At 38.1% G+C, this 12,323-nt stretch overlaps 1 protein-coding gene across 4 annotated transcripts in view; it reads right to left on the minus strand.

Moving 5' to 3' along the window:
- znf385c (zinc finger protein 385C) overlaps nucleotides 1-12,323 on the minus strand; it is a 135,756-nt gene that overhangs the window by 8,732 nt on the left and 114,701 nt on the right. For all 4 annotated transcript variants that reach the window (XM_028041622.1, XM_028041623.1, XM_028041621.1 and 1 more), the window contains exons 5-8: nucleotides 11,526-11,636; nucleotides 7,846-8,071; nucleotides 352-738; nucleotides 14-201 (exon numbers count right to left, since the gene is read on the minus strand). In XM_028041622.1, the coding sequence (XP_027897423.1) occupies nucleotides 14-201; nucleotides 352-738; nucleotides 7,846-8,071; nucleotides 11,526-11,636 (912 nt within the window). The remainder of the gene's footprint in view (nucleotides 1-13; nucleotides 202-351; nucleotides 739-7,845; nucleotides 8,072-11,525; nucleotides 11,637-12,323) is intronic.

Genomic DNA, 12,323 nt, shown 5'->3' on the forward strand with positions numbered 1-12,323 from the left:
ATTTAATCTTTACCTGGCTAAGTTGGGTTTCAGAGTTCACAAATATTTCACAGACTTCACACTGGAAGTTCTTGCTAGGCACCCCGACGCTGCCTTTGCTCCCCAGTCGCTTACTCTTGCAGCCAGCTCGAGCTGCCACTACTTTCCCCCTACGGCGCGGCAGAACACTGTGACCTTCCAGCATCAATTTGTGCTTAGTTCCTGATGGAAAAAAAGAAAAAAAAAAACATAAATTTGACAGGCTCTTTGTTATCCAAAGCCTTTCGCTTCAAGAAATTTCAATGGCAAATGTAAGTGGCTTTTCAAAACATGAAGAAATGTGTACAAATCAGGGTCACAAGTTGACCATACCGCTGTTATGTGCTTCGAGTTGGGAGGTGGAGTTGACTGTGACTTTACAGACAGGACAGTGGAGGTGAGCTTTGCTCTTCTTGGGGTCTTTGTTGTCATCCATGCAAGGCTCCCCTGGTGTGATAGAAGGGTCTGCAACATTACTTGACTCGCCGGTCAGACACATAGCCTCAGTGGCCTCTGTGGCCTCGGCGGCCTCTGCACCCTCCGGAGTGCTGGTGTCTGACGCCGTCTCAGAGAGCTGAGAGGAAGGCGAAATCTGAGGAGGGGAAAGCGTGACCAGCTCCACAGAGGAAACCTCAGACACCGGTGTCAGCATGACCGAGCTCCTGGGACTCTCTTCCAGTTTTCCCTCCAGGATACTTGGTTCCAGATCAAACTGAAGACCTGCAGAGAAGTAGAAAAGAAAAGGTGAATATCGGCAAACTGGATGTTCAGAATAGGACTAACCTTGTAAATACTGGCACTTTTCACTTCGAGGCTGGTGTACTTTATTTTAAATTAAGGCCATAAGGCCAGATCAAAGGTGTAGAAATGCAATCTGTTATTTTATTTGTGTTGCTGTTGGTATGTGAGCAGAAGAAAAAAATAGCTGAAATAAACAAACCATTTAAAAAGTGATCCTGAGCAATATTTCTTTATAGATTTTGAAGGACTTCCAGAGCTTTTCTTTCACACTTTGTCTGCTTTATTAGCTTTATTGTCAGTCCAGTATTTTTTGACTGTTCGATAAAAAACACATGCAAATATGTACAATTTATTGCCCACACATATAGGAATTTATAGGACCAAAGAATGAATTTGCAGATTCACAGATTACTTTAGAAATTAAAAAAAAAACCCTTATCAAATATGCCCTAGTATGAAACAAATATATGTGAGCCATGCATAAATACATTATGTGTTAAATGATTTACAGCTTCAAAACATATATTTCAAGGTTATCATCCTTACTTACTCATGTAGAAAATAAATAATTTCTCAGTGGGTAAACCTTTTTCTGTTTACTTTTTAATTGCATTCGACACAAAGAAATCAGAATGAATATTTCTGGTTGGCGCTGGTATTCTCTATGAAGTCTCCCTGAAGGTCATGTCAAAACGTCATTGTGAAGAGTGTATAAAGGATCATTAATAACCTTCTTGGCCTTACTCCTAAGACATTCATCACATATAGTTCGCAATTGTCTTTGTAGTTTTCTAATATGTTAAAGGAAATACTCACAAACCTCTACAGTTCTCTGAATATTTTGATTCCAATACAAAACAAACATTAAAATTCCATAAGCTAACTCCACATTCGATACGTCCATATCTGATCTTAAATATTAAGATTATTTTTAAACGATCAGTCCAGGGAGTCCCTGAAGAAACAGTACTAAGAATCAGTGTAGCAGCCATGCACCCAACCATGTGATACTATGTGATACTATGTTAAAAGTTAATTTTGTTGATCCAGTGAATCCCTAATGAATTGTTTTTCATACATTACAACAATATGATCAATTTGAGTTTGCAGTATATTGTGTAGCAGAGACACTAGTCATTAAATTTTACTAAATTCAAAGCACAGTTCTAAGTTTAAGCAACTTAGAACAACTTTTGTTTTGGTTTTTCTGTTCAATTAAGTCGACCTGCACTGACAGCTATGAGCTGAATTATCAACAATTCATATCAAAACAGATAGGCTGAATGGATGGGCAGAAAGAACAGCCATTGTATTCCACACACGACAACAGGCAGATGAAAGTAATATTTTCATCATTCAATTAAAATTTTATTAATCAAAAGAAGCTCCCTGGACAGAACAGCGATCTGACAGTCCCATATAGCACTGGATGAATTTTACTGCATTGTAATGCCACTGAGCTTTCTACCACATGAAAGTAATTGATTTTAGGGAAACTACAACAATTGAATCAGGTATCAGTCTGAGACACTCAGGAGACACTATTGGCTAAAGACTCCTCAATATGGGGAATGAAACATCTTAATGCGTTGGGGTTAGGATCCCCATTAGTACTACTTTATGCCACATTAATAATTCATGAACTTTTTTTGGTTTATTAAAGTATTTGCCACAAGCCATTCTTTTCATTCTTCTTTTGCACCTTTCCTCTTCACATTTACTCTTCAAATATCAAGTGGATCTTGAGTTTTAGTCAATATAAACAAACCCATCAGCTTCTGGGTCTCGCCGATAAGTCACTCCAGTTCCATTACCATTCCCCCTTCACCTCTGTTGTCTTCCCATGGGAATCAAAGACACTTCACCCCAGAGCACTGAGTGCTATGCTCACTGAATATCTCCATTTCATTTAGTGAGCTTAACACACACATGCACGCACGCCCCCTCCCACACACACACCCATACAGCCGACCTGAGAGCAACCATGCTCCATTGATTTTCCCTTTTATGTTTTAGAGTAAATTCATCATTGGAGATAAGGGTCTTCCTTTTTCATTCCTTTCCAGGTAAAAGAAACTATATGAGCAAGATTAGACGTTCCCCGTGCTGTAATGAGTGTGACCCTTGAGGGATTGGAGCGCTTTTCCAGAGGTAGGGGGGAAGGGCTGGAGGTAGGAATGATCTGTGAAATACAGGGCCACCTGAGAGGTCTGTGGTGGGAAATGATACTGATCAGTGGGTTTAGTAGGAACCTCACAGAGGAAGACATAGAGGTTGGTGGGACTCTGAAAATTCATGGGTAGAGGCTGGCATGAAGATCTTTATTTCCTGCTGGGAGTTGAACATTTTTACTTTCAGATTAATCATATTTAAGGAGAACAAATATGCAGAATTTTACTTTATTCTCTTTTTATCCACAATGCTTTATTTCAAATAGCTAGGAATAAAAGCCCTGTAAAAGAGAGCTTTTACAGGGTCATTGTGCTAGTGCATTGCTAGTAAGAACAGAGTACATAATTCTTTTTTTTTTTTTTTAACCTACTTTATCAATTGCGTGACTCTGGTAGTCTTGCATAATTTCGGTCTTTCAGATGCACTATATGTCCTTTAAGTATTGATATAATTGTGAAGACAAAGGAGAGAACTGTCAGAACTGTCAGGCCAAGACCAGTCCATTGGCAGCTGGCCCTCTGAGGAATAGAAGTAGACACCATCGATTACAGAGCATCTGGATCGATGTTGTACAAGCAATCATGAGTAACTTTTACATGAGAATAATTTGATTTATGTTTTCAACAGTCCATCTGAATATGTTTCTATGGGTGTAAACATCTTGAGAGATTACCAGCCAGCAGAGTGATCGGCTAAGAACTTAAAGCACAGACAGACACCTAACGAAAATTGGACTCATTATACACACGCTTGCCTCTACACTCAAGACACTGAGCGCTTGATTTAGTAGGCGATAACTGATCCGAGGCAGCCTCCGAACATAAACAAATTCCCAGGGGAAAAATCCTTGCTTTAGATCATCATTACCGCGGTGACAGACAGAGTCCCTGCAAAAGATGACTTCAGTGGCGGAGTCAATCAAAGCCGGGGGTGATTGATGCTTGTCATGATTGATGGTGGCTCTCAGTCTCCTGGCGCCAGCTTGGCACTCTTACACTTGGTAGACGGCTGTCCTTTGTTAGTCTGAGGCATGCTATATAAGAATCGATCTGTCTCTTTGTGTGACTAGAAAGTTCATTTCTGTTTATCCCCTTGTTCTCTTTCCCAGATGGATGACTTGTTGTGCTCGATATGATAAAATACAGATTAAACTCAAATGTGATTGGGAAGTATTTGAGAGACTACATATGTTAGCATATGTGAAATGACTTATTGAAGTTAGAAATGAGTACAAATTGCATAATAATTTTTAAACAAATGGGGCAATGCAGCAGTGTTTTTTATATTCTTTTGCTCTGTGGAGGATCAGTGATGTTGCGGGACTGTTTCTCTTTCTAGGGAGCTGGAAAACATGTTAGAATAGATAGCAATTAAAACTCTTTTAGCCACCAGGACATTTTACATTAAAATGCTGTAGTCACTGCCAGAAAGCTAAAATGAATGAGTAATGATCCAGAAAATATAATTAAATCATCAGTGAAATGGTTTAATAGACGAAAAATGAACTTGGAGGTCATTGCAGTTGACAGTATTAAATCTTATGCTAAAACTGGGTGCTGAGTTGAAGAGAAGAGAGAATAAGGCGGATGCTGGACTCTGGATGATCTGGAAAGAGTGTCCGAGGAGAATTAGTACAATTTCCATGTATCTGCATATTTCATACTTGGAAAATGTTATAGGATAAGTATAACAAAAGAGGGTTATAATTGTGAATGCCACCGTTTGTTGGTTTTTTTCAATTTTGCATAATCTTCGTCTTTAAAACCAACTGCCAATAATTCACAGCGAAAATGATAAGAAATAGTACATTTAAGTAATTTTCTGTAGTTGTATCCATTGATTGCAAAAACATGTTTAAACAAATATTTACTGCAGTTATTATCCCAAGATGAAGTTTGGAACAACAGGAAAACTCTCCATCGAAAGGCTGTGAGTATGGATATGAAATGTTTCTAAAAAAAATAACAAAGGGAAGTTAAATGAGGAGCAGCTGTTATTTTACTATTTCGGTCATGTGCAGGAGAAATAAAATATTTAATCCCATTTATTCCCTTTCAATAAAACAGTCATTTATAAAAAGAAGCTGCCCATTGTGTTCATTTTATTCAGTAGGTATTTCCATCGCACCCAAGAGGCTGACCTTGTGGGTCTAGAGGAATATTTTGTTTTGTTCTGAGTCAGACACTGCGCATACTTCAGTGAGCCACTGATGGGGATCTTATTGGTTCCCGAGAACAGACACTCTGGACATTAGCTTCTCAAAGCTCCCCGGCAGCTTTTATTTTTCATGGCAGATGTAATTCATTTCATCAAGTATTAATTTGGAACGCTTTTCCATCCCAGTTTGGCATTGTGTGGGATGCCAGCACTGGCTCACTCTGGTGCATTTCAATTTCACATCAGGCCAGTTGCACAATTGGGTTTATTAAAGAATGTTCTTTGGCACAAAATTGCCTTGGAACTGCAAAATTATTCACAGCATAAAAATTAGCTATGACTTATCTACTTCTTTCGTGCTTTCCCTTTCTTATTCATTTCTCTCTCCCTCGCTCTCTCTCATTCATTTCATCTTATCTTACATTTTCCACTCATCTTGTCTCGTTTCGCCTCTACCGAGCTTTCCTCTTTCAGGGCCTTTGGAACAGCAGAATATTAAAATTATATTTGATGAGAGTGTTATCAGGCTCTGGGTCTTTTGTCTGATTTCTCCTTTCTGAAGGAGACTATTGGCACTCAAGGGGAAAATTTGTGAATGTGTGTGTCCATTTCTAAACTACCCTGTCTGGAGGATAAACAGTCCTCTCTATGAGTACCTTTATATTTCTCTTTTTTCAGATATTATGTCTGCATTTAAAAACTCTGCATAGCTAGAGATCTTCTCTGAGACAAGGAACTTAAAACGGTAGAGGAAATAAGAAGGGAAAAAACTGCTATAGCTCTGGCACAGTCCCCTTGCTTCAGAATGATAAATGAAAAGTCTGGATCCAGACAAGTGCAATATGAGAACCTAATGGGGTTTACGTAGCAGTCAAAATGCCAAAGAAACAATTCAGGTTCTTAGAAGTCAAGGTGCAGCTGTCTGCAGTGGAAAAGTTCACATTTATTTTTCTTGTTGAAAACGGAAAGAACCACATTTCCTTCATAAAGCACTAGATATCTGTATTGGCACCACTAAAGTACAAACAGCTGAACTTTTTTGTAGAAGTAGATGAGTGTCTTTGATATTGTTCAGCTTTAGTTTTTTTTTTTGACAGCCCATTAAAACGAAACCCCTCTGCACTGCTCTGCTCCGTCATGGCTCATTCAGCACTTTGTGCCGTTATTGTGCTCAAACATACCAATTCTGGTCCTGTCACCATCCTCTCATTCCAACTTCAATAGGGGGGAGCAGAAGAGAGTAATGGAAATAGAAGAGAGAAATTGAAATCAAGAAAAAAATGGGGTAACAAAGAACAGAGAGAGTCCAATCGATCACAGCAAGCCTGGTTGTTTACGTTCTTGCAGTCTGAAAACTTTGGAACCTAACATTAGACACAAGGCTGAGAGCAGTGAACTCATAAGTATTTTACTTAGAATGAAAGTTTATTAACTTTCTTCTACATATCCCATCCTTATCCAATTGATAACAGTTCAATGGAGTTTAAGTTAAGCATGGCCTTCAATGCTTTTCATACAAATCTTCCAACAGAATAACTAAAAATATGCAGTCAAATCCAAAGTTTGATGTCATATCTTGCTCTGCACCTAACGCCATCATTTAAATAATGTTGCAGCTAAACTTCTGATGAGAGACTTTGAAAAGATAACCACGGCAACTAACTATTAGGAATCTGGAAAATAGGTACCAATTCCATAATATCTAAAACTAAGTTCTTGCTAAAACTAAGTTCCATTGGCATGGAGTTTGGTAACTCCATGCCAATATCTTTTGTGTAGCTTCCTTAGAGTGACAGTAGTTTCATAGCAGCTTTTAGCCAAAACGTTCTGCTACTGTCACTTCACCTGTTAACATTTTCAAGTTTAAGTGATGAAGCCCTTCAGCTTACTACAATGTATAATTTAGAGTCTGACAGTTGATTGCATAGCACCATTCATCACTAGTATAACTATTAATACTTTTAATATTAGACAAGGAAACCAGAGTAACTGCTCCCTTAATTAGATCATCAGAAACTGAACCACAATGCTTGTGTTCAGTTTCATTAGACACACCAGGGCTGGATCATCGAAAGACCTTTAGAGTCAAGAAATCACTTAAATGGAACCTGTCTGGCAATATGCCTGGTGTATTTCTCTTTGGTGTAATTCAAAGAAAAATACACCAGACCCTGATCTAGACAAAAACAAAACAATAAAATCAAGAATAGATGAGAAAATAAAATCGTTGACAACTTTCAGTCCGGAAATGACCAGAAAGATTTTCCTAATGCTTTGGAACTTCGAGCGAGGCATTATCAACAATTAGAGAAAACCTAGAAAGGTTTGTAGTTGCAGACTCATTTTTGAATTAGCATTCTGTTTTTTAAATATATATATATCCATATATTTCAGCTGGTATACTAAAACCATAAAATAATTTCATCTTAGCTTTGAGATCGATACAGAAAAACAGAAGGAGTTGTGCTTTTGCAGTTGCTTCTTATTTTCTGTGTAAGTCTTGCCAATTACAAATTAGAGCAACCCAGACTTGATAAGCTTTTAAAAAGTGCTTTGAAGAAGGAATTATAAAAGATAAAGTACACCAAATGTATTTTAAAAGTCTGCCTCTAATTTGAGGGCTACCGGGTGGGTTTAAAATAAAAGAAGGGAAGAAAACATGTTAGAGTTCATTCATAATTTAAAGAGGGCAGAGAAATTAAGTCCAGTCTCAGGCTTGACTTTCTTACATTTCTCACTTTCTGTCTGTGTACCTACTTGTTTCTTTTACTAAGCTTGTATCTATAGGTGCTGGAAGAGCTGCATCAGAAGGGGTCATCTTGTTTCGGTCTCGTTCTCGGTCCCGCTCCCGCTCCCTCTCCCGCTCCCGCTCCTTCCCTGTTGTTGAGGTCTCTCCACCTCGTCGCTGCCTGTTCTTCTGGGCCTCCATGGCTTTGAGTTTCCGGGCGTGTTTGTGGCCTTTATAGTGGGCCTCTGCTTGGTTCTGTGGGAAAATGGAAAAGAAGAAAAAGACATGTTAGAGGGAAGAAGCATAGAGGACCTAGTGCCACATCTGCTGCAAAGACCAGAGCCTGTGTGCAAGAAATGTTCAAATGCTCTTGCCCAAAAATTCTCTCTCACAGGCATCCGGAGGCTGCAAGAAGGAGAGTCTGTTTCCACCTGATAACAGAGCTGGCACACTGGGAGGCCAGAGGTATAATTGCATGTGTAATATGCAACAAGAGAGAGGATTCCATCTCTACAACTACCCTATTAATGTGCACCGTGAGAGTCAGCCTCTGCAAAACCCAGACACACTTGGCAATACATACTAATGTTACACACATTTAAGGCCCTCATAAGCACACAAACACAAATCAGACTCAAAACACATTCTGACTGACTAGACTGCAGCAATAAAAGCATGCAAATTTCCTTTTGAGTGGATGGCAATTTACTTTTCCATTTTCATCACTCTCGTGACCCTGTTCAATTGGAGGACAAAAGCCACAATGTTACACAAAGCAATGATACATAAAAATAGCAAAGAAATCGATGCACAGATCGCTCATTAAAAGCTAAGACAACCTCTGGGGATCCGCACTCATCAGCCACTGGTGTGAACAGAACATCAGTCTGGACTTAAAGAGTTACACGCTTGGGAGAAAATCTTTAAAATCACTACAAACAACACAAAATGCCAAATAAGGTGAGTATTTTCCCCACTTCTAAGGATTCAGAGTGTGGAATGTAGGAACGAAAGTGGATTTAGCATGAGTTCAGTTTTGCATATTTTGACCTCTGGGTAGTATCATATTGGCAGTGGTTTACTATTTCAGCAGCAACTAAAAAGAAAGAGGAGACATTCTGTGATCAAATGAAAACATCCAGAAAAACTTAACAGACAGGCAAATTCATCAAGACTTTTCTCACTTGGAGCAAAATGCCAGTAAATCTGATCATCTGAGAGTTACCAATACGACTGATAACTGCGCAGGTAGCATTAGCTCAGAGAAACCAACTCAGACAAAAATACATAAGCATGTCATCTGACTCCACAGCCTGTTGTGAATAGTTCAGCCTCCTCACTGGCAGCCATCGAAATTGGGTCTCAAAGGAGGCAGAAGGACAAGGCGTGAAATGAGCTGCGGCTCAGTCAAGAGGAACTACAAGAGGATGTGCTGCTCATCAAAAGGATTCCAGATTGTCCAGTGATCAAGAAATCCCTGGGATGAAAGGAAACGGGGGTGGGGGGATGTACACATCGTGTGGACATATATAAACTGAGTGGGTGTAAAGCTAGTTCCATTCCATTCGCTTAAAGAGCCTCTGAGTCCAGTCCCTAGTGGAAAATAGACAGACATAGAAGTTAAACTGTACTGCCAGCTGCTTTGGTTAATCAGCGAGACACCAGATTTTATATTGAGGAATAAAATATATAGATATATAGAGAGAGGAAGATCATCAGTATCTTGAACCCATATTTCAAGTAGGTCCCACATGGATATAAGATACCCAAAAGAGAGGGGGAAGTGATCATTAGAAAAATATATCAAGAAAAGGCTTTCAAAAAAAGATAAATGATCTATGCACAAAGCAATGAGCACTGATGTACTGTAAATAAACTTGTACTGCAAAAGTATCTATCCTAATTATTATTATTTTTTTTTACATTTTGACACAACCACAAAGTTAAAGGTATTTAGTGGAATTTTTCACCCCATATGTGTTCATGTCATTTAAATGAACACAATAAAAACCCAATTCAACTGATTGCTTTCAAAAGTCACATATTCACTGTACAGAGTCTAACAATGTGTTGTTTAAAATAAAACTGTTGTATGAAGGTCATGGGGATTTGCTAGAAAACACTGTCAAACATATCACCACAACTAAAGAACACACCAGACAGGTCAGGGGTAACAATAGTTATGAGTTTTAATTGGAGTTATGCTGATAAAAACATGGTTTGTATGTTTTCTAATAAGATAACTTTAAATGTCACAAATTGCTGCTACGAACAGCTCGTTAAATCAGACTAACACTTAAAAGCTGCGTCACCCAGGCAATTTTCTCTTAGAACATCGTGCATCAAGTAAAGCTTAAAATGCATCTACATAAAACTCTGGAGAGGTTTATGTAGTATTCTTCAAGTCACTAATAAAGTTATAGTCAACTTGACATTTTTCTTTAAGTGTGCATAAAATAGAGTCTGGGAAAGGGGAAAAAGATGCCTACATCTTATTCCCCTTTCTCAGTCCAAATGAAACAGTGTGGCTGTTTTCACATTTTAGCTTCATCTAGATTGAAGACATCTTTCTACACTGTTTACTGCTTTTTAATTTGACTGTTTCCATATATACAATACATGTGCTATGCAAAGGATGGATAGAGCAGCTGAGAAATCCGCTTCCTGCTGTGGCTGCTGATTGTTTCTTTTGCACTTTGCTGATAAATGGAATCTAGGCTGCAATCTAAGCCTTCTCGCCAACACAACTGTCACCAACACACATAAAATGAAAACGGAACAAAAATGTACACACAAGAACAAAACCAAAAACCCCACGCTACTTATATAAGGCCTTTTTGACCTAATCAAGGCTCCAGCAAACCACAATTCAGTTTGAAACAATAAAAAAAAAAAAGAAAATGCATAAAATTGAGAATGGAAGGTAGCAGCCAGATGATGCAAATAAAATGTACTTGACTGATTTGAACAAGTCTGTCAAAGAAAGAATTTTGATAGTCTGGAGTTCCAGGTTACATTGTTCTGCAATGGAAAAGAAAAAACGTCAGCAACGGCACTAGAGAAACAATTATTCCTCCTCTTTAGTAAAGAAAGAGTCATATAACAATTTCCAGTTTAACTGAATTCCATTATTTAACAGTGAGAAAGATTATTCCAAATAGTAGAATCCTACTATACCCAATGTAGTTTCCCATCTTCCAAGGAGTGGACATCCAACAAAATTCAGCTTAATGTCAGGCAGTTCAATGCTCACAGAATTTAGTGTTAGGTTTAAGGATTATTAGTGGACAATTACAGTATTAAAGGAGTAAAGCATATCTGCAAATGTCGGAGGCGAAAGCTACGTTTTTTAAAGAACATGACAGCAAAACATTTTTTGCATCTTTGCAAAGTTTCATTAAAAAAACAAGACACAACAACAACGCAAAACAGCAATGTTTACATTGCAGCAATGACTCCTTAGATGTTCTTAGTGTTTTCCATGATTCTTTGGCATATCATAGAAACATTCTTTTTCCAGTGAAAACCAACATTCAAGAAAAATATTACTATTCCAAAGTACAATTTTCTCTTGAGGTAGACCCATTACTCACTAAAGGTGATACAGTCAGTGCACATTATGCAGTCAAAAAGCATGATGTCTCTTTCTTCCTTTTATTGCTACACTTCCCCCATCTTCCTCATACAGAAAAAAATAATCTTTTCTTACCGTTGAGTTAAAGCGCAGGTGGCAGATGTTGCAGGAGATGATCTGTTTCTTCTTGAGGGGCTGAGGGACCCCAAACGTGTGGTTAATCACTGCCTTCTGGACAGGGTCCATCTGAGACACAGACAGCAAAGATCAACACAAGCAGCATGTTCTTGTCAAGCCAAGGGGCTGCACATTTACAGAGTCTAAAACACAGCAGCAGACGATGCAAAATCAATCTCTGCAAAGCAAATATTGCTAATACTCATTAAATATGTATACAATAAATAGAATACATAAAGTATTTATTAATTTTGCTCTAAGGAATAAATAATTTTACTAACACTTCAGTAAAAATGACCATAAAGTTAATTCATTTTACAATAATTATTTTTCTAGAGGCTTTACTGGGTTTGTCATGATGTGAAATCAGTGAAGTTATTGGATAATGACACAATGAAACATAATAATAGTCTGCACTTAACACTACTAACAGTGATTATATTCATCCATTTTCCTAAAAAAAAGAATAACTAAACATCCAATATTTTAAAAAGTGAACAAAAAAGTCTGAATATTCAACATTTATCTAATCAGGATAAAAAATAACCTCCTCAAGATTAAAAATGTCTTTTACAAGAGTGTTGTGAATCTTTTGTCCACATCAATTGATGTACCAATAAATGCCAATATCAATAAATGGCTGCAGTCAGGTTTGCTGGTGCTGAAGGGGATATTTGCCTCATTTCAGAGTTGTGGTCAGGTCTCAAGCCAAACTTTGGACATAGTTTGAAATTTAGCTTAGTGAGTCTGGATTAA

This window comes from Xiphophorus couchianus, chromosome 16 (assembly GCF_001444195.1).
Source record: "Xiphophorus couchianus chromosome 16, X_couchianus-1.0, whole genome shotgun sequence".
Lineage (NCBI taxonomy): Eukaryota > Metazoa > Chordata > Actinopteri > Cyprinodontiformes > Poeciliidae > Xiphophorus > Xiphophorus couchianus.